The 23,492-nt window shown below is 36.4% G+C and overlaps 1 protein-coding gene across 3 annotated transcripts in view; it reads left to right on the top strand.

Annotated features, from left to right (window-relative positions):
- The window catches only part of GALNT13 (polypeptide N-acetylgalactosaminyltransferase 13), a gene marked incomplete at both ends in the record, with an annotated part of 450,620 nt that overhangs the window by 407,145 nt on the left and 19,983 nt on the right, over positions 1-23,492 (top strand). For all 3 annotated transcript variants that reach the window (XM_080799582.1, XM_080799581.1, XM_080799580.1), the window contains one exon: positions 5,526-5,624. In XM_080799582.1, the coding sequence (XP_080655708.1) occupies positions 5,526-5,624 (99 nt within the window). The remainder of the gene's footprint in view (positions 1-5,525; positions 5,625-23,492) is intronic.

Below are 23,492 nucleotides of genomic sequence, written 5' to 3'. Positions count from 1 at the left end.
CAGCTTCCCCACTGGGTACAAAAGGAATCAGTTTTACTATGAAAACCTCCCTTTCTTTCCACCAGCATCCAGAATTTTCAGACTGATTCACAAAATAGCTAAGCCTTCAGCTAACAAGTACTCCATTGTATGCTCTTGATATGGGGGGTTTCAACCCTGAACATTTGAAGAGCTTTATGCTGTCTCCTGGTCCTACTCCAGACCACTTGGATCATAATCTATGAGGGTGAGGCCAAGCAGAAGTATATTCTAAAAGCTTTCCCAGAGGGAACCACTGAAAAAGAAGTTACTTTAAAAAGAAAAAGTGATTGTAATTATAATGTCACCATTTAACATCAAGACACTGCACACCTCCTTCCAGAATGGTAATCGCTAAACTTCACTGCACGTTAGAATTACCTGGGGAGGGGCACCTGGGTGCTCAGTGGGTTAAGCATCGGCTTTCAGCTCAGGTCATGATACCAAGGTCCTGGGATCAAGCCCCTCATCCAGCTTCCTGCTCAGTGGGGAGCGTGCTTCTCCCTCTCCCACTCCCCTTCCCCCTGCTTGTGCTCTCCCGCTCTCTAAACTAAATAAAATCTTTAAAAAAAAGAAAAAAACTACCTGGGGAAGAATTTAAAACCCCCAATGGTCAAATTATACCCTCTACCAACTAAATGGGAATGCATGGACTTGGGAAGCAGGCGACAGGATAATTTTAAAGATGCCAGGTGATTGCCCAAAAAAGAAAAGAAAGAAATGGTCTCCTGATCAAACCCAGCCTCCTAAAAGACCAGGAGAATTGGACTCATCCAACAATAAGAACAGCAGCGATAGTGGAAGAGACTGGCCACAATAAGAAAAAAGAAAATAAGGAGGAAGATGATCTCTCTACAAACAAGGCAAGGACACCAAAACTTTATGCTCATAGACGGGAAAAGTGCAACCTAATATTTCAAAGCAAGCTAAAAGAAATTGTATAATGATAAAATGTACAAAAGAACACTATAAATCAAATTTAGAAATACCTCTGAAATAAGGGCCAGAAATGCAGTAAGGATTTAGAAATTAAAGAATGAATTCATTTAGAAATAAAGGCTAAATTTGAAACATCACATAAGTCAGTAACCCCAAAACCTCAATAATCCTACTTTTAATAGAAGGTGGCATATAGAGAGATAAGCAACAAGATCCAAAATAGTAGGATTTCCTCGTGAGAAAAATCAAAGTAACAAGACAAAATGAACATTAATACTTATAATTTAAGAAAATGTGCCTGAAATAAAATCGAAACTGCAAATTGAAAAGGAATGCTGGGCGCCTGGGTGGCTCAGTGGATTAAAGCCTCTGCCTTCTGCTCAGGTCATGATCCCAGGGTCCTGGGATGGAGCCCAACATCGGGTTCTCTGCTCAGCAGGGAGCCTGCTTCCTCCTCTCTCTCTGCCTGCCTCTCTGCCTAGTTGTGATCTCTGTCTGTCAAATGAATAAATAAAATCTTAAAAAAAAAAAAAAAGGAAAGGAATGCTGTCTATCTAAAAAGAGTGATCCAGAATGAACAATATTAAGATACATTGTGGTAAACCTATTGAACTTTAAAAAATAAAATAAAATCAGTTTGGCATCCAAGCAAATAGACATTTGTAAAAAAGAATAAGGTAAAGAAAACCAGATTATTGTCAGACTTTTCAAAAAGAGCTATTTGTGTTAGAAGTAAATAGCAATAACATTTTAAAGATACTCAAGGAAATAGGTGGTGAGCCAAGGACTTCATATATATCAAATTGATTTTCTAATACAAAGGCTACAGATATATTTATCAACATGCAGGAAATCGGAATATTGTTCCTACTAAATGGAAACATCATTTGTCTGGTTGCTTCAAGCAAAACCTGAGAATGCTTCTTGATCTCTTTTCTTACTCTCATAGCTTATATCAGATTGAATTGCAAGTCTTACTTGGTTCTATCTTAAAAACATCCCAAATTGGGACATCTAGGTAGCTCAATTGATTGAGCGTCAGGCTCTTGGTTTTAGTTCAGGTCATGATCTTAGGGTCCTGAGAGCATGTCCCAACCACCACCCCCCCACCTCGCCCCAAATCTTGGGCTCCAGCTCCAGGCTCTGGGCTCCCTGCAAATCTATTTGGGATTATTTCCCTCTTTCCCTTCCTCCCCTTCTGCCCCTCCTCCCACACGCACTTGCGCTGTCTCTCTCCCTATAAACTAAATAAATAAGTAAATAAATCTTAAAGTAAAAATGTCCCAAATTTGACCTGTCCACCTCTGCTGTTATCCTATTATTTCAAGCAGCCACCATCTCTAGCTGGCATGACTGTGAGAGTCCCCTTAAGTGTTTCTCTGCTTCCATTCCTGCCTCCCTCTAATCTGTTCTCCACACAGCAGCCAGCGTAAACTATTAATAGTCATCCTCATGTGTAGAAACTTACGATTTCCTATGTGATCTGGTCTTGGATACCTCTCTCCTCCACCCTTGTTCACTACACCCTGCCCCATTGCTAGCTTATTTCAGCCAGTTTTCTCAGCTGCAGAGAGCATCCGTTGGCAATTCCCCCTCTCTGGAATGCTGTTCCATACACATGGAAATCCGGCTGCTCTCTCAATTTACTAAGGTATCTTTTCAAGTATTGTTTTCTCCGAGTGGCCTTTCCTAATCCCCTATCTGACATAGTATAGTACTTTGTCTGCTCTTACTGTGCTTGATAGTTCTTCACAGAAGTTCTTGATCTTCTGTTATATTATGAATGTATTTGTGTATGGCACTCTTTTCTTCTAAAATACAAACTCCAGGGAATGGACTAGGTTTACTCTGTTCACTTCAGTATCCTCAGTACCTTAAATGGTACATGAAGTATACATACTCTCAGTAATATTTGTTGAGTGAATGAGTGCATTCATTCATAGAGAGGCTGTAGACCAAGTGTATCTATTATAAAAAATAGATAATGGGGGGGACGCCTGGGTGGCTCAGTGGGTTAAAGCCTCTGCCTTCGGCTCAGGTCATGATCCCAGGGTCCTGGGATCTCTGCTCAGCAGGGAGCCTGCTTCCTCTTCTCTCTGCCTGCCTCTCTGCCTACTTGTGATCTTTGTCTGTCAAATAAATAAATAAAATCTTAAAAAAAAAATAAATAATGGGGAACCTGGGTGGCTCAGTTGTTAAGCGCCTGCCTTTGGCTCAGGTCATGATCCCAGGGTCCTGGGATCTAGCCACCCGTCACTCCGTAGGAAGCCTGCTTCTCCCTCTCCCACTCCCCACTGCTTATGTTCCCTCTCTTGCTGTCTCTCTCTCTCTGTCAAATAAATTAATAAATTCTTCAAAAAAATAAATAGTAGGCTCGTACTGGGGACAAAATACTTTGGAATCATTCTTGTTCTGTGCTTAATTTGTCAAAAAGTAGGATGATATGAATCTATCATGTCTCTTTGAAATGCTTCTGTCAGAGTATGTACTGGCCTGAAAATGGCTTTGAATCTTCTGTCATTCAGCAAAGAGACAAAATTTTATAAATGACTCAGCTTCTAGCCCCTGTAATTATTAACTAGTATCTTTTCAAGTACCATGAATCTAGCAAGGTCCTTTGAATCAGATTGCATAGATGACATGTAAAGTTGAATTAATCATTTTATGAGATATTTATTCCCATGAGTATTACAGTATTACACTCTCCCATACTTTTTTAGGATAATAAATAACAATACATCATTTTACTGTTTCTCAAGAAGTCTGCCTTTTGTGACATGTTAACAAGAAAAGTTCATATAAAGGACTTAAAAATAAACTTGTATGTGACATACTGATTAGATTATGTGAAACATTAAAAGACTGTTACACGGTATCATCTATCAGTTGTTACCTCTCTCACTCCTGTCCTAGCTACAGGTCCCAAAAAATCTTTAGCCTTTGCATATAGGCTTGGTATCCTCCAGTGCCTGAACCAACCCACACCAGATAACCCAAACTTACCAGTATGGAACTTGAACATCGTTTTTCTTCCTGAAGCTTGTAACTTTTCTCTTTGTTTTTAAAAATATTTATTTATTTTAGAAATAGAAAGAGAGAGTGCATAAGTTGTTGGGGGGGAGGGTTGGTGATCAGAGGGGAGGGGAGAAGGGAAGCACACTCTCTGCTTAGCAGGACAAGGGACTCTGTCCAGGACCCGAGCTGGAACCAAGAGTCAGAAGGTTAAGCTACGGAGCCACTCAGGCGTCCCTCCTTTCTCTTTGGTAGTCACGGTGTGTTCTTTCCTTTCTAATGGGGTGCTGCTCAGATTTCTCCATGGGAGCATCTCTAATCCTTCTCCAAATCTCAAGGCGTTGGAACAGGGCTTGACAGTTGTGCTCAGTTCTTTCCAATCCTTGCAAAGTATGAACTCCAGTCCCCACTTCTCAATTGCTGACTGGGGCCTTAATGCAGATCACACCATTTTTCCCAACTCCAGGAGCCATTACTTGACTTTGGGGCTCTGCATCATACAAAAAAGTGATTTATATATACCTAAGCCATCCTCTTGAGAAGTTTTTGATCTTATTAATTTGCCAATATGAAGAAATGAGTGCTTAAAGTATAGATAACCAGACACATGCAAGTAATATATGAGTGAACAGTGAAATATGCATGTTCTAAAAAGAGTCAGAGATAAGAACTTTTCAGAAACAGAGTGGACAGATATCAATACATACTTGGGGCTTAAACTAATAGAAGAAATTAAAAACATTCCATTTTTTAGAAATGCCATTTTTATTATTCATTTGTGCTTGATTTAGTAATTTTAGCATCTTTAAATTCAGTGAATGACTTTTGTAATTACATGTGTCTCAAATACATATTAACATTATGTTAATTATGGAACTAATGCAGTATTTGAGTATAAACCAAGAATCTTATGTTTGCAGTTGGCAGCTTAATCTTGTTTTTAAGGGATTTTTAATGTGAAATTATCATTTAGTCTTGTAATAGCTTTTCTTAGGGTCAACTCTTTTCCATTAAGTTTGGCATTAGGGATAAAAAAAGATGTATGACTATGTTTTAGCTACAGAAATAAACAATAATTAATCTTTACTAACATAGGATGGAACATCTAGTAATAAAGCAATCTAAAAACACATTAATTTGAATATTTAACCAATTTGTTTCAATTCCTTTGCATATGGTACCATAGGAGTTCAAGAATAGACTGTTTTTTTTTTAGTGGAATTTGGCAACTGTCCTAATTTTAAGAGGATATGGAGAAGAATGACTAATTTGTAATGTTTCCTCTTTCTCTGATACTGTGCTATTAATGAGGGGTGCCTCTTGATTAGATGCTAATGACAATGCCATTGCTGTTCACATTTACTACCATAGGAGATAGAAATTTACACAAAAATAAGACTGTTCATAGAAAAATAAATATTTAAAACAGTGTATTCTTCTTGGGGAAATTTCCTCACAAACATGCATCATCTCATTATCAATATATAATTTGACAACACCTGGAAGATTTTCTCACTTAAATCACTATCTGACTTCTGTTTTTGTGTTTCCTTTAGATAAGAAATGTTGAAACCAACCAGTGTTTAGACAACATGGGCCGCAAGGAAAATGAAAAAGTGGGTATATTCAACTGTCATGGTATGGGAGGAAATCAGGTAAACTCTCTCTCTCTCTCTTTTTTTTTTTTTTTTATCAACTTCATCTTTGGGGGGGAGGTATTGCTATGAAAACTGTCACAGTAAACCATGACTCACATGCCAATAACAATAAAGTCTTAGCTTAGGAAATTAATGGACATTCAAATTAAGAACTACTTTGGCTATCTTGTTAATCCTAGTATCTTAAGAAAACACTATAGAACTTAATAAATAAATACTACAGAATTTAAATAAATAGAATTTAATAAGTGAGCCCAATTAATGAAGATAGCCAAATATTTTAGACCGTTCTCATTCTACCATATATGAGCAAATGAACAATACATTTTATTCTATTAACTGAATAGTATAAAATCCCTCAAGAACAGTGATATTTTCCAACGGTGATTATTCTAAATTTCTTTTTTAAGTGTTTATATATATCATGTTTTCTATAAATTTCTGAGGTTCAGTAAATTTGAAAATGCGTGATAAGCACGTCTATTAGATTTGCACTTTGACTCTGAAGATGTCCTTTGAACCAGGTAAAAGTGAAGTGTTTAAACAAAACTGATGGTTGATTAAAAGTCTAGGACAGCTTTTTTTGTGTGTTGCTGTCCAGTTATCAGAGACCTGTCAGACTATAACAGGGATCCTTGTACTCTCTTTAATAAAATGTTGGACGGTGGCTTGGCAAGGTGGGTCGTGTGGAGGCTGCTTAGCCCTGAGTCTTCAGGTGGAGCAACCCTACTGTCATGGCCATTTTAAGAGGCAGAATTTAGAATTTGTAGGAATTCATAACAGAGTTTGAGGTAGCTAATCCTCTATAGACAAGTTGTCCAAAAAATTGAGGAGAAACACATCAGTGAGTTCTTCATCTAGTGTATTAGAGTGAAATTAGAAAGTAAAAGTTATTCTGTGCAGCACAACATCATGGTTATATTGGTAATGCTGCTGAATACAATGGAGTACTATGCAGCCATCAAAACCCCAAAATCTTGCCATTTGCAAGGATGTGAATGGAACTAGAGGGTATTATGCTAAGCGAATTTAGTCAGTCAGAGAACGACAATTATCATAGGATCTCACTGATATGAGGAATTTGAGAAACAAGACAGAGGATCATAGGGGAAAGGAGGGGAAAGATGAAACAAGATAAAACCAGAGAAGGAGACAAACATAAGAGACTTATAATCTCAGGAAACAAACTGAGGGTTGTTGGAGGGAGGATGTTTAGAGGGATGGGGTGGCTAGGGGATGGACACTGTGGAGGGCGTGTGTTGTGGTGAGCACTGTGAATTGTGTAAGACTGATGAATCACAGACCTGTACCCCTGAAACAAATAATACATTATATGTTTAAAAAAAAAATCTTCAGGGAAAAAGCAGTAGCCCTGTTGCATTTTGACCCCATACTTCAAATAGGACCTGTGTAATTAAATGGAGAACATTCAAAAATTAAATTTTTCTCTCTAAAAAAAAAACAAAAAAATTATTAAAATCCTAATTAGTGTTCTAAAATTTCAACTTAAGCAGAAAAATATTTAAATCAAACTTTCTAAATTACAGCATGGAAAAATAACTTCATGAAAGAGAATAATAGGAAAAAACAATACAGACAGAACAATGGTAGAGCATTCACAAATGGTCCAGCTTTTATATTGATTCACAATGAATGTGAGAGGCCTCTACTACCAAAACCAACAGAATCCCAGTGAATTCATTTGGAAATGGCCAACAGCTTAACTGTTAGTGGACTAACGATGCAGAGTTTAATTTTTTCACAAATGGAAGTAAGAGATCTGAAGGTAGTCAACTCTTGACATTTGTTCAGGTCTTCAGTGACTTTGTCAAGAAATCAAAAACTTTCTAACTTTCCATTCTTCAGTCCTTAAAATTAACTTTTATCATCAGCTGGTCACATGAGGGCTGCTGAAACTCCAGACATCATATCCACATTCAGGGCAGGAAGAAGTTGGGGTAGAGAAGAACTGCAGTAGTCATGACTGACCTTTTACTGGGAAAAACAAAACTTCCTAAAGGCTTTCTACCCTGCTCCCTGTAAGTCTCTTTGGCCAGAAATATGTTACTTGAATACCTGTAGCACAAAAACACAGAATATTTTACTACCCTTACATGTGTAAATGTCCTTACAGCTTAGTTACCTTGGATACTGGGTGGACATGTAGAACTGTCTCCAGAATGTGTTTCATCAGCTGATGAAAAAAGTCAACTGATTATCTGCACCATGATGACCTACAGAATTCCGAAAAAACACAGTATTTATTATTTCATCCTAATTCTAAGGCGGATGAAAATGAAGATAGGAGATGAAAAGGAAGATAATCTAGATGAATTATGCTCACTGATTTTTAAGTTGCCATAATTAATATTAAAAAATACAACCAGGCATACCTGTATTTGTCTAAATGACACAAAACACCTGGATCATAAATGTTAAAAACTACATTACTCATTTACAAGTGTTCAAATACCTAGAAAGAAGCTATGCCACTCTACCATAACCTTCTTGTTAGCAGGGACTATGTCTTATTCTTCTCTTCATCTCTAGTACTTGGCTAAGGGCCTGGGATATGGTAGGTAACTAATAACTAACAGTAAGTAAATAGATGAAAGAATTCACAGTCAGAACAATAGACTTGGGGTCTATTGTTGGCTGGCTCAGTGGGTTAAGCCTCTGCCTTCGGCTCAGGTCCTGATCTCAGGGTCCTGGGATCGAGCCCTACGTTGGGCTTCCTGCTGAACTAGGAGCCTGCTTCCCCCTCTCCCTCTGCCTGCCTCTCTCTGCCTACTTGTGATCTCTCTCTCTCTCTCTTTCAGATAAAAAATAAAATCTTAAAAAAAAAAAAAAAAGAACAATAGACTTATACCATAGTACTACGTAGACATTGCCATAGAATACTGTTATTGTCATGGTAACTGGAAGTATATAAAGACACCAGTCTTAGGGATTCATAAATAAAGTGAACAAACAATAAGTAAAAACCCATACCTACGTATATTCTAATGTTTCTACACTGTCAACTTAATGACAAGGTAGGAATTAAAACCAGAGTTTTTCCATCTACATGATTAGTTATTGATGTCTACAGATATGCATAGAAGAAAGTTTACAGGAGCCCTTTTTGCTATAACAGAGTAATGGACACAGCTAAATATTTACCAAGACAGGAATGTTTAAATAAATTGTGGCTCATCCATATAGTACTGAAAACTCCACAGTCACCAAATTGAGTGAAAGGGGTCTATAAATATTGTCATGGAAAACTGAAAAAGAGAGGGAAAATCCATAGTAAAACTTACTTTGAATTACCTCATTTATGAGCAATGTGTGTGAACGTTTTTCTCTATAAAGTATCTATAATATCTGTATTTGTATAGATGCAATATAATCTGTTAGAAATGCCTACAAATCTCTCTGCAGTATAATTACATATGGTGAGAAGAATGAGTTGGAATGGAAAACTTTACTTTTTACCCCACATTTTTCTGTATATAGGTATTACTTTCATAGTAAAAAAAATAAAAATAGAGAAAATTAAACTATTGAGAATAAAAGAGTATCATTTTATTTTTCTAAAATTTTATTTATTTATTTGTTTATTTGTTTATTTATTTATTTATTTATTTATGTGAGAGGGAGAGAGAACATGAGCAGGGAGAGTAGTATTGGGAGAGGGAGAAGCAGGCTCCCCGCTGACATGGGGCTCCTTCCCAGGACCCTTCAATCATGACCTCAGCCAAAGACGTTAACCACCTGAGCCACCCCAGTGTCTCAAAAGAGTATTATTTTAGAGCATTGCTCTGACCTGATTGATTGTGTCATTTATGGTAAATTACTTAATATTTTTTAGGTTTACTCTTCTATTTATAAAATGGGTTAAAGACTCCCCAATTTTCGTTTTTTCCTCTAAAGATTTAGTGAAATTTATATAACAACTAACACTAGCTTGGCATATACTGGACACTCGGGACATACACTGGTCTATTGACATTAATTATTCTCTTTATGTATTTCGGTTTCTATTCTCAATTGTTTCTCTTTTCTCTGTAAGAAAATAGAAGTATTCGTTCAGTAGCTAATGCCAGAGGCAAGGTAAATGCACACACTTCCTATGGTATTGTTAAGCTTAATAAAATGAACTGCCTCTCCTGTTGTTTTAATATATATTATGAAAAAATTAAACCTTCACATAAAACCCTACTATGATTTATACTTTGATGGAATTCAATATTTCTTGGATGATTGATCCTAGTTCGTCCCTAATTAAGGACATGTTTACATTTTTTACTTACTTTAGAAAAGAACAGATTTTGGGATTTTATTCTCAGAGCTACCTTCCCTGTGTTTTATTGTTACTCTTTTATGTTGCTATGGAAGCAGTATCTATTTTTATGGTTATTTTGTTTAAAATTTTTAAAAGTAGCCCCAACCCATATAAAATATTCAAGTTTCTCACTCTTGCTTTTACACAAAATTCATGAGATGTTAACACTGTTGTTTTGTTTTGTTTTTAGCATTTCCACTTGGTTTCATTTCTAAATGAAGGTGTTTTGTGTTTGTTGACAACTATCCCTTAACCATTTCCCCTTGCATGGGAGTTTTGTTATTATTATTTTTTTAATGTTCTTGGAGATATCAGGAAGAAACTTACTTTTCAGTGTTTGCCAGAAGTACTTTTCTTAAACAATTAAACACTCAAATACCCAACATGCTCTCCCTCCACCCCATCCAGGGCTTGGGATATAGTAGGCACCTAATAAAAACTAGCCAAGAAAATGAAAGAATGCTTGGAAGTTTCTGTAGCAAGAATACTGTAAAAATAAGACACCAAGTGTAGAATTATTATTACATTCAACATTTGATCATCTTGAGGTACTTTTTTTTTTTTGAGGTATTCTTTTTGAACCTTAGTAATAAAAATCTTCTGTCTCAAACAATAATGACATAATTAGAAAGTCCATTCCTATCTGTTCTTGAAATGCTTTCATTCACAAATAATGTGATGAACATTAAACACTTTCAAAAGAATGAAAATAAATGGGAATTTGATTAATACTTGAGTATATATTTATATACCTATGTGTGTATATGCGTGTGTGTGTGTGTGTGTGTGTGTGTGTGTGTGTATGGGAAAGAAGAACTTACAGTTTCCTAGTAGAATGTATATTACTGGAAGTTATGGGATTGTCTTCTCTTCTGAAAAGATGAAATTGATTCCTGGAAGCAGTTCCATGTCTCCTACGATGCTAATGCCTCAGATTTATATCTTTATCTCCAACCTCTCTTCTAAACTCTGGAATCTCTTGCCAGTTAATTATTGGGAATCTCTGCAGGCATCTCAAACTTAGCTGTTTTCAGAATGTGCTTATTTTCTTCTCTTTCACATAAGCATCCAAAATTTAAACCCAATGTAGACATTTCTGAAGTTTGGTTGTTCACCCAATCCTGATATTAACATGAAAATAATATACCTTGACTCTGACCTCTAAGACCGTTTATATCTAGGGCCTCTATCTTCTTTGACCTATGTGATCAGAAAACCTCATTATTATCACACATCATATGGAATTCCATGCTTACATTCTACATATACCACTTTATAATTAAATTTGATGAAAATCTCCAGCAATTCTCCACTGCCCTATGAATTACATAAACATCCCTTAGTTATGTGTACAGTTATGTATTCCTTAGTTATGTATATGTACAAAACCTCACATAGTTTCATCCTCATCTGACTTCCCAGCACAGTCTCCTTTGATGTTCTAATACGGTTTTTTTTGTCCTGTAGACATAAGTCTGATACTTTTCCATTCCCTGTAGGCTCTATGCATTTTCATATCTCTGCAGTTCACTGACACTGTTCTCTGTACTTGCACTGTTGACCACATACTTACTCCATTCACAAACTTAAGACATACTGTTTAAAACCCAAATAATTTAACTTCTTTTTGGCTATCCATTGGCTAACAACTTCTTAACCTGAACAGGGCATATTTGAATGGATACACTATAACTTATTTAATTAATCCCTTATATTTAAATACACAGTATCATCAGATAATTTTTACTGTTACAGGTGAGGATCCTCAATAACCTTGTAGCTAAAATCTAGTAAGCATCTCTATTTACTTCTTTAGGAATACTGTCTGGGGGCGCCTGGGTGGCTCAGTGGGTTAAAGCCTCTGCCTTCAGCTCAGGTCATGATCCCAGGGTCCTAGGATTGAGGGCTCTCTGCTCAGCAGGGGGCCTGCTTCCCTTCCTCTCTGTCTGCCTCTCTGCCTACTTGTGATATCTGTCTGTCAAATAAATAAATAAAATCTTTATTATAAAAATACTATCGAAGTAAATCGGACAAGTCAAAACTTTTGCAACATTATAAGGCTTTTAATACATGGTGACAAGTTGTCCCTTTTAAGGTTTTACTAGTTTAATGGGACTAATTGCTAAGCTATGAAGAGGCACTATGGTAAATATTTTACATACATATCTGCCTTTCATTCCCACAACAATATATGAAGTACATACTATTACTATCCTGATTTTACTCATGAGTCTAATGGGAACCCTGAGAGACTGGTAATATGATTAGGAGGTAAAGCCAGTTTGAATCTAAATCCGGCTGACTCCCCACCACATGTATGTCCATTGCATTTATATTGATTTCCAATCCTGCTCCCCAGGATTGTGATCAGACTGAACAACCCTAAACAGGCATTGTATTTTTGCTTTATTCTGTTTTCATCTTTGCCAATTTAGTATGGGAGAAACATTTTATCTTTTTAAAATCATATCTCTAATGCTAATGCATTTAAGCAATTTAAAAATTGACATCCATACTTTGTAGATTTTCTAGTCAGCTTTTTGCCTTTGTCTTTGCTTATATTTTCATTGGTGGTTGAGGGAGCTCTTGTTTTTCTCCACTTATAAAAATACTTTGTTGAGTTATTACCTTCTGTGATACGTGTTCCAGATATTTTTCTTCAGATTTGATATTTTGTTTCTGGTGTGTTTTCATGTACAGACTTTTAAAGAGTTTATATATTTCAATCATTGCTTGCTTTTATGCTTTCCCTTTTTGTTGCAGAAGTACCATTCTTTTTTAATGAGGTGCTTTTAAATGACATTTACATCTGCTTTAAGGAGCCAATATCAAAATTGGCAAATAGGTCTTAGTCTTATTGGTCATATATCTGACATTATTTTTTATTTAAAATTTATATAAAATATACCTGTAATTAGATATAAGACTAATATATTTATAAAATAACCATTTTACTTTAATAACAAGTATCAGTATAAAATTTTTAAAAATCCAGTGGTGAGTGTTTCCCTTTGAATTGCAATATCTTTTTAATCAAAAGGGGGAAAAAACATGCATATTGTACTCATTATTTCTAAAGACAAAAAACTATATAAAATGATGGAAAAATACTCACATTTTAGCAAATGCATTTATAATGTTTCTCTTTCTCCCTGGAGCCACTCATTTGGAGGCAGCTAGAAAGCATATGGAAACATTCCATGTAATTTATTGTAGTAAATGATTCACAGCCATTTTTCAAGGTAGGAAGCCTTTAGGGAAGCTTATGCTAGCCATTTATTAAAACCGCGTGTTCTGCCAAGGTAAAGAAGAGATCATTAGGTCTTATCAATACTTTCAAACAAATGTCTCCTCCTCTAAAATGTGACTACTTATATTTAAGAAGAATCTAACCTTATGATAGTAAATAAATTTTGAGGATAAAAAAATACTTCCTGGCCTTATTACAGACCTTCTCCTAGAAAGAGTTTAATTATTTTAGTAATGCATTCTGATGTACTCACAGATTGTAATGAATACATTCATTCAACAAAAATGAATTGACTTTACAGTTTGCATTTTTATCAGTATTATAATTACTTAGAAGCCCTTTCTACATTAATTTGGTCCCCTTTTAGTAAAGTTTGCACAATAGAATTAAAATCAGCAGGGTAAATTTGCAAGTGAAATGAAATGGCCTAAGAGGAAAGAAGGAGCATGTCCCATTCATTAAATGTTTAAAAGAGCTGGATGCATGCAAGCTGGAGGAGAGCAGCATTATTTATGTAAAAGGAATATCTGGTAAGCTTGGAAATGACTGAACTTTGCAGGAACTTAAACGTAGGATGTGATTCTGCCTAGTTTTCCTGGTTGGAGTGTTTCCTGGCATAAAAACAAAGAGCAAATCTGTTGTGTTCAACCCCTTTCTTTTCCTGGTAGGAGTTACTCAGAGATTGTGAATTTTTTTTTTCTTGAGGTTTCCTATAAAATAAGCACTAACATTGGCCATTTCTTATGGGTGTAATCTTTCATATCTCTACATAATGATCATTAATATCTATCCCCTGACATTTTTTTCAAAAGCTCTGGAGGAATCGCCAGTGCAAGTGAACCTCGAAAGCACTTTTACTATTTTACTGTAAAGTACTTAAAATTAATTCCCTGAAATCCCACCTTCGTTTAAATAAGCCAAACCTGTGGCTTTAAGCATTCTAGCTCATAAGTGCAAAATTGGTTATATGATTCATTGTGTAAATAATATAAAAACAAGTCACCTTCAGAAAGGTTCAGTTATTCCTAGTGTTGAAATGATAAAAATTTCTACTCTGATTCCTGGTAAAGAAAGCAACAAGGAGGGACACTAGACGAAACTTAAAGGGACACCAGTCTCTGAGAAGTCATCTAGGGGGCACCTGGGTGGTTTGGTCCCTTAAGCATCTGCCTTGGGCTCAGGTCATGATGTCAGGGTTCTGGGATCAAGCTCTGTGTCAGTCTGATTCCCTGCTCAGTGGGGAGTCTGCTTCTCCCTCTTGCTCCTGCTTTCTCTCCCCCTGTCTCTCAAATAAATAAATAAAAACTTAAAAAATAAGTCATCTTGGGAAAGGACAATGAATGATATCAAAGTATGTCACTGCACATAGCAGGACAAAAGAAATATTTATCCTGTTGATTAATTATGGTGTATCATGTTAGCCTATGCTCTAAAGAGCTTAAAATTAAATTTCTATAGGGCTTAAATGTTAAAATACTTAAAGCTCTTTGGGAAATTCATGTAAATTTATATTCATTTTACTAATGAGATTCCCAGAATTTTTTTTTAAAACCTTCCTTAAAAAGTTAAATATCACAATTTTCATAAAGAAGAAAGTTTAATACTAGTTTAATAAAATCCCAATAAGCACACACACACACACACACACACATACCCTTCTGTTATCACACACCATCAATAGAGCTTTTCTTACTGAGAAGGGTAAGCCGTTAGCACAGAAATCTACCAGAAGAAAAATGTTAGCAGCATCAGTCTGTTCCCTCAGTTCACCTGTTTATCTCCTCTGCAGCCTATGTTAAGCAGACACACTCCAAGCTTTCCACTAACATTACTAACATAAGCTTGTCTGCGTTCAGCCATTCAGTCCCAGCAGAGCTTTTTCTCCTCTGCGCTGTTTCAATCTTCAGAACCTCATTCCTCTCTCCGTTTTATCTTTAAGTGCTTTTCTCCTGATTTATGCATAATTCTTCTTGACTCAACACCTTAGTCTTATCATTACTCTGAGCTGCTTCCTTGTTCAAGTAATCTTCCTCCTGACATTTCTGTATTTAATATTAAAAGAAATAATAATGTGAATGCATGAATCTACTATATATAAAGAATATTGAGGTCCTTTGAAATGATCTCCTGTTTCTCCCCCTTAAGACCACATGTGTACCTAAATTTCACTAAGGATGCAAATAATTATTTTAATTTATCATGTAAAGCTGTTTATAGCAGGTGATATAATAATTTCATCTTGGCTCAATCTAGCAGTAAAAGCCATTTTCTTAGCTTCTAAGTAAGGTAAATAATGTCTGTGATTTCCAAATTAACGGTGTGGGCTAGCCTACTTTTATATTCACTGGAAGTGAAGCAGAATCCATACTTAAAATTAGTTGCTTTGCTGTACCTAAGAAACTCCTTTTCTTAGAGTTCTTAGTTCTATCATAGTTATTAAATTCTATAGAAGAGAAGTAACAGGTAAGGGTATTTCTAGGTTTGTGTTTTTCTTTCAACTATGAAAGCTTGATTTTTCCGGGAAAGAAAAGGTAGCACAATAAAGCATCGGTAACAAAAAACTAGAAAAGAAATTCACATTCAGCTGCTTGACTAACCAGTGCCAGGGAAGGAAACATACAGTTTGGGAACAGGAAAAATCTATAAAATCTGTAAATATTATGGCCAAATAAAATGCCAAGTATAATATTTTTGTAGCACCAAGATTCTTAAAGCGGTCCTTAGTTAATACTTACCAGTTTTTAAAAGGAGTTATCAGTCAGGTAAGTGTCTTGGTTTCTGCTCAGGTCATGAGCTCAGGGTTGTGAGATCAAACTCTGCACTGGGCTCCAGGCTGACTGTGGAGCCTGCTTAAGATTCTTTCTCCCCCTAACCTTCTGGCCGCCACCCCCCCCCTCCACTTGATCTCTGTTTCTCTCAAAGAAAAAAAGAAAGGAAAGGAAAAGGAAAGGAATTAATCGTATATAAGATATTATGAAGATAAACCAACTAAAGGCAATCTTACATATCTGTGTGACAGAAAACCAAATGTTCTAGAGTAAGTATATATTCCATAAATATTTTGCATGGTTAGAAATGTAGGCATAACAGCAGTGACAAAATATCAACAAAATGCCTTTCATATTTTAATGGTCCGAATTCTATAATCTTTGTGTCAAATAAGAATTGTGTCTCAGCTATAATGGGAATGTCGTTGCTTTTCTGTATAAACCATGAACAGTTCTCTCTCATTTTATTAGGCAGTCCTAGTTAATAATCTATTCTCACCATTAAAACCTATCATTTTTATTTAAATAGAAATATACCAATAATTTCTTCTTTGCATAAAATATTTTTCTAATATTAATTGCATTCTACACTAAATTAAAGCACAGATCAGCAGCATGAGTTGGTTTAGTTAATTCTGTTTTTAAAGCTTTTAAGAATAGAGCATGAATTTTTGGTCCCAGTAGCCTATGACAGTGAGGGGGGTGAATCTGTTCTATATTGAATACTATTCCCATAGTAGACCTTTACCAGATGCTTTAAATATATTAGAATTTGATTCTCAGAGTAACCCTAGTAGGTATCGTAAATGGGTTTCATTTTTCATATACCTTATTATACTACATCATACCTGATCTGAGTCAGTTTTGGTAAAAAGTTAAGATAACATCAGAAGACCGGAGTGTCAAAATTGCTCTCTGCTTATCTTAGTCTGCTCAGGCTTCGATAACACAAGATCATAGACTGGGTGGTTTCAACAACAGAGGGACACCTCTCTCACAGTTCTGGAGGCTGGAAGTTCCAGATCAGGGTGCCAGAACAGTCAGGATCTGGCAGGGACACTTGCCTGGCTGGTATGCTGCCACATTCTGGCTGTGTCTTCATGTGGCAGAAAGAGAGCTAGCTCTGGTCTCTCCTTTCCTTTCCCTGTAAGGCACTAATCCCGTCATTGGGGCTCTACCCTCGTGACTTCATCTAAACCTAACTAATTCCCACAGACCTTACCTACAAATGCCACGACCTTGGCCGCTAGAGTCAGCATTAACAATTAGGGAGAGGGGGAAACACAAACATCCAGCTCGTAGCAGTGGCTGTACAGAAGTTCCTTATCCTTTCCGCCTTTAGTTTCTAATACTGTAATTGATATCGCTGAACTAGATGTTCACCAGTTCTAGTATTCTTTATCCCTATTGTTAGATAAGCAAGAGCAGCAAGTCCAGATGATTTGTGAAATCTTTGTTCCAAGGGCAGGCACATGAATTTAGAAAGCTAGAATTTAGAGGAGGGAGGAAAATATATATAAATATATATATAATATATATAATAATATATAATATATTATATATATTATATATTATATATTTTTATATATTTGTATATAAAATATATATTTATATAAATATATTATGTTTATATATAAATTTTATTATATATTATATATAATTGTTTATATAATTGTTGTATTATATATAATATATATTATATATAATATAATTGTTTATATAAAATGTCTTAGAACAAAGTGAAAATTTTAGGCAATCTGTCAGTCACCAAAACCTAATGATTTAAAGGAAAAAAAAAGAAAAATTCTGTTAATCAAGAATTCCTTGAGCACCATATGTATACCGAGCAATGTATGGGCACTAAGAGGAATATGAAAATATACCCAAAACTCAAACTCTTTTTTTGTGTATAGGGAAGTTGGTAAAGATGCTATTTGTTACATAACATGGAATTCTTCCATGAGTGTCCCTAAGAGAATTTCATACTGCATTGAGTATTAGGAAGAGTTGGTTGTCTCCTGAGAAACAGATTTTTCCTTTTCTTTTTTACTGCCAGACACATGGTTTATCCAGAGAAAATTAATAACATTTTGGTTTATCCAGAGAAAATTAATAATATTTTATGGAAAAATATTTATATTGGCCTTATTTGGATTCTTTTGTTCTTTTAAACATTACCATTGTTCATGCAGATGGATTTTTTTCTCTCTTATTTCTCTCCGTGTGTATGTTACATATCTATGTACAATTCTGTTTAAATCTACTTCTACTTTTTTACAAGATGAAATCTAAATAAGCAAATAGGCACACAATCCCTATACTCAATCCCAATGAGAATACAAAACAGTCATTGTTGAAACAAAAAGTCTGTGTACTGCTATGCCTTAGGAGGCATTCAGCGAAACCTCTGATAAGAACAGGAGTGGGTCTGAAAGGCTTCACAGAGCTGTCAGTAAGCACAGAGAATGGAGTGTCTGCAAGGACAGCGGGGATACTGGTCCAAATGGAAGAGAAGGCCTGGACGGAGGAGAGTGGAACATTAACTTTTATAAGTAGAGGAGCTAAGATTATAATAGAATGTAAATGTCAAGCAAGGGAATTTTGATTTGAAGGGACAAAAGAAGCAAAGAGCTTTCAGACTGCAAAGGTTGTCAAAAGAGAGCTTGTAACCTATTCCTAATACAACTTCATGAAAATACTTGGACGTGAACTTCTGTTATTAAAAATGACATGGTGAATACAGGCAAAAATGAAAAGGGCTTTTTATTCTTGTTATTTATTACCCAAGTATAATTTCACCACAAGCAGGGACAGACTATATAACTTTCTTTCAGTTCATTTCTTTTATTCTTTTATCAAAGGACTTGATCCAATAGAGAGCAAGGAGCCACATGTAGTATATACAGAAATGATACCTTTCCATTAAAGAAAAAAAGGCTTCAGTAGGTTACCATAGAAACAGCCTAGCGTCCATTCCAGTTTTTAATAAAAGACCTTAGTCTTCTAATGAAAACCTACCAGATAGGTATATTCCTACTCCAACTTTCTAGCTGCTAACTCTCTAAATAAATTTGGGGATGTTCTTTTTATTTAAAAGAAGTAAAACATGTGCATCTGGTGGGGAAATGCAGAATTTTTTTAAGAGACACTCCTTTTGCAAAAATATAAAATAAAATAAACCTGACAAATTCAGAAGTGCATTTTATGCTCATTGCAACATCAAGGAATGATCAAAGTGGTCTTTAAAGCTCGCAGGGGCCAGTGTTCAATCCATGTCTTACACATGGCTAAGAGCAAATGCCACTTCTATGTGGCAAAAGTGGTCACATTATAATTCCATCTACTAAAGAGAACTTATCTTCATCTTGCCAGCGAAACAAGTGGCCCAAATGAGATTTATCACAGGAGTCTTAGTGTGTTACAGACCAATCTAATGTAAAGATATGGTCCCCGATTTTAGACTCAAGTTTTTAGAGACATGTTAAATTTGATCTCTAAGATCTCCTGCAAAGAAGAATTCCAAATAATTTAGGTCGATAATCCCCCTTTCAGAAAGTAGAATTTAACTCTGTTGCCCACCTTGCATGTGGACTCTGCTTATTGACTTGCTTTCAAACAGTAAAACATGAAAGCTGGTGGTGGGGTTATAACTTCATGGTGGAGAAACATGGCCGATACTCCCTTGGGTAAGTGACCAGGGCTCTGCATTGTGAGTCATGTTGGCACCCTACACCTCTGATATGATGCAATAGAATGCTCCTTCACCTTCATGCTCATCCTCTCAAAAACATTCTAACCACAAGATAAACATTAGACAATCCCACACAGGGGGACAGTCTGTAAAATACCTAACCAGTGTTCCTCAAAACTGTCAAAGTCATCAAAAAAATGACAGTGTGAGCATCGGTCAGAGCAGGGTAAGGAGACCTGATGGCTAAATGTAATGTGGTATCAGATGAGATCCTGGAAAAATATGAACATGGGATCAGATGGACACTTTAGGGAAAAACAGTGAAATCTGAATAGTCTAGAGTGTAATTCTTTAAATATCCAAGAAGCAGATGTTGTGTGGAAGAGCATGGGATTTGGGGGCTGATAGACTGTATTTCAAAGACAGGTTCTCATACACCGAGTGAGGTGCGGAAATCTGTTTGATCTTTTCATGCACCCTGTTCCTCGTTTGTAAAGGAGGAAACACAATGCTTACCTTGAAAGGTCACTAAAAATCCTATAACATGTGATATGTGGTCTATCATATCTCCATATACAATATACTTAAAATGACTTCCATCTTCATAGCAGGTACTCCCCAAATGGCATGTTCTTTCTCTCCTTTCATTTGTTTGCCTCCTAGCATCCAAAGGCCAGACAGAACCTCTGTCCCTTTGCCTGAGCACCTGTCAGAGTAGTCATTCACTGCCAGAGGCCACTTTGCCCACCTAGTTATTCCTGGGGAATTAATTCTACCTGGAAAGACAGCTCAAGCCAACAGAGGGCATATGGCATATATTATCCCAGCTTCTTCCCCCTTCCATGGGACTGCTTGTTCTCTACCAGAGATCCCTAAAGGTTTAAACTCCAGTTACCCACAGCATAATTAATCTGTAACGTACCCTCTGTTAGTTCTTTTTCCTTCCCTGTTCACCTACTAGTCTTTTCTGGGATCATCGAATGGCCAAACTACTTGCACTTGAATCTTTGTTTCAGTTGCAAACTCAGTAGAGCCTGATCTTTGTTTGCAGCCATGATGAATGCCATAAATCAAAAGGACTACTTTAAGCTTGAAATCACCTAGAAAAGTTTAGTTTTATTTGCATCCAGTGCAAATGTTGTAATAATCTGGAGTTTAATTTTTTTAAATTATGTCTAATATAAGCTAAAGAGTAGTTTACCTTTACAGATCAGAAGCAGTTGTAACTGATAGACAGTAAGTGTATCTTTGTGCCATCCAGGACATTATAATTTTCCTTTTGAGGTTTTTTATATATTTAATCATTTTTATCTAGTTATATATAGATATAACTATATACATCATAGTTATATATGCCATATACCAGACTTCCTAGAAGTATCTAATGATATTAGGAATACCTTTTAAGACAGGAAATTTTTCGGGATGCCTGGGTGGCTCAGTTGGTTAAGCGTCTGCCTTAGGCTCAGGTCATGATCCCAGGGTCCTGGGATTGAGTCCTGCATCAGGCTCCCTGCTTAGTGGGGAGCCTGCTTCTCCCACTGCCTGCTGCTCCCCCTGCTTGTGCTCACTCACTCTCTCACTCTTGCTCTCTTTCTGACAAATGTTTAGAAAAAAAAAAAAAAAGATAGGAAATTATACCAAAATACCAGTAAAATTATATTCATAAGGGATGACACAAAGTCTTTCACCATGAATTTGTGGCTGATAGAATACTAAAACAAATATACTAGTTTATACAGATGTCACATGAATGATATATTATTATCGCTGCTATGTCTACTTTACATTTGCAGGCACAAATCAATAAGAACCTCAAAGCCAAATATCTTGGTGCTCCATGGTACCAACCAATGAGGTAGTGATAGAGGGAAAGTAGATATTAAATTGCCTATGACTGAAGGAAATTATCCCATCCAATAATCCATTTGACTTTCCTTACAGTCTGTATGTGTGAGGGCAAATTCTTCAGAGAATAAATATTTAAGGAATGATATGATCAGAGGAAATAGAGCAGAGAATACCATCAAGAGGAAGATAATCCAGAAAATCATTACAATGAGAACACGGAGAACAAAGTTCAAGGTGGTTTGGAAGAGTGGAGGAAACTTTTACAAAAATGTTGGCACCCTATTAGGTGTTGGTGTCTTGAATTCAGTTTCATGAAGAGCCTATATGGTTCAGATAAGGTCTGAAGCATTTAACATGCTCAAAAGTATTTGTTGAATAAATAGATGGATGAACAATTGAATGAATAAATGATAGGGACATAGCATGGGAGAAGATACTCCACATGGTAAAAATAATTGTAATTTTTGTATGTATTTCCTTTTTCCTGATGGTCACTCACTGTATCCGTTTTCTGCTGTTGTATAGCAAGATACTACAACTTTAGTGGCTTACGACAACACGAAATTACTAATCTCACAGTTCTGTGGGTCTAATTCAGGTACAGCATGGCTGGTTCTCTGCTTAGGATCTCACAGAATTAAAATCAAGGTGTTGGCCAGAGCTGGGACCTCACTGGAGGGTCAGAGTCCGAGCTTCCTGGTTATCAGCAGATTTGAGTTTGTTGCAGTTGGAGGACTGAGCTCCAAACATTTTGTGTTATGGTGCATTGGCTTTTTGTGTTTTTTGTTTTGTTTTGTTTTGTTTCTGGCTCTTTGCCAGTTCCTCCTCCCACCAGTGGGGAAGCTATTCTCAGTTCCCTTGCTATTCTGGCCCCCTCTAAAACAAGGCTGTGTGTGTCTTCAAATCTCACTCTTTAAGTTGGCTAATTCTAGGTCTTATGTAACATAAAGTAATCATGGAGTGACTTTCCTGTTGTGGTAGTCTCACCCACACTCAAGGAGAGGGTGTTTATGAAGGGCATGTATTTTGGATAGGAATCTTGGGGCCATCTGAGATTTCTGCCACAGTCACATAAAGAACAACATCTGCATGTTCAAGTGTATCCAGTGGGATATCCAATTGGGCTTAAATTTGTAATTTATATTCTTTAGTACTACAATAGTGAAATGTGAGTAGCTGGAACATAATGTTTATGTATTAGATATCTTGAATTGTAGACTCCCTTGAAAACCCTTCAAGACAGAGTAAAGTGGGACGCCTGATGGCTCAGCCTTAAGTGTCTGCCTTCAGCTCAGGTCATGATCTCAGGGTCCTGGGATCAAGCCCCACATCAGGCTTCCTGCTCAGTGGGGAGTCCCTTCTCCCTCTCACTCTGCCCTTCCCCCTGCTTGTGCGCTCTCTCTTTCCCATCCCCCTGTCAAATAAATAAACAAACAATCTTTAAAAATAAATTAATTAAATTTAATTAAATTTAAAAAGATATACACAAATGATGCCATGCCTGCAATACAATGCAGATAAGTAGGTGAGAGTAATTAAAGTGATACAAGAAGAAAGTGAAAAAGGTACTAGAACTTCAGGCTGGGTAGTAGTCTTTTTCTGGGCAAAGTGGAATTAGGATAGTTCTTGTGATGAGAGCAGAACATACCCAGTCAGGGATGGAAAGATGAGGTGACTTGCTGATCACCAATTCAGAAATGTACAGTTGTAATATACAGTTATATCAAAGTAAAAAGAGAAAGAGTTAATGCATCCTGGACGATGTTGAGGACAGGATGGGAATACTGAACATCAGATGCACACCCACATCCCATTTTTTTTTAAAGATTTTATTTATTTATTTGACAGAGATCACAAGTAGGCAGAGAGGCAGGCAGACAGAGAGAGAGAGAGAGAGAGGAGGAAGCAGCCTCCCTGCTGAGCAGAGAGCCCGATGTGGGGCTCGATCCCAGGACCCTGGAATCATGACCCGAGCCAA

Source organism: Martes martes (genome assembly GCF_963455335.1).
Source record: "Martes martes genome assembly, chromosome: 3".
NCBI lineage: Eukaryota > Metazoa > Chordata > Mammalia > Carnivora > Mustelidae > Martes > Martes martes.
Note: the sequence above shows the minus strand (reverse complement) of the source record. Positions and strands in the feature narration are given on the sequence as shown.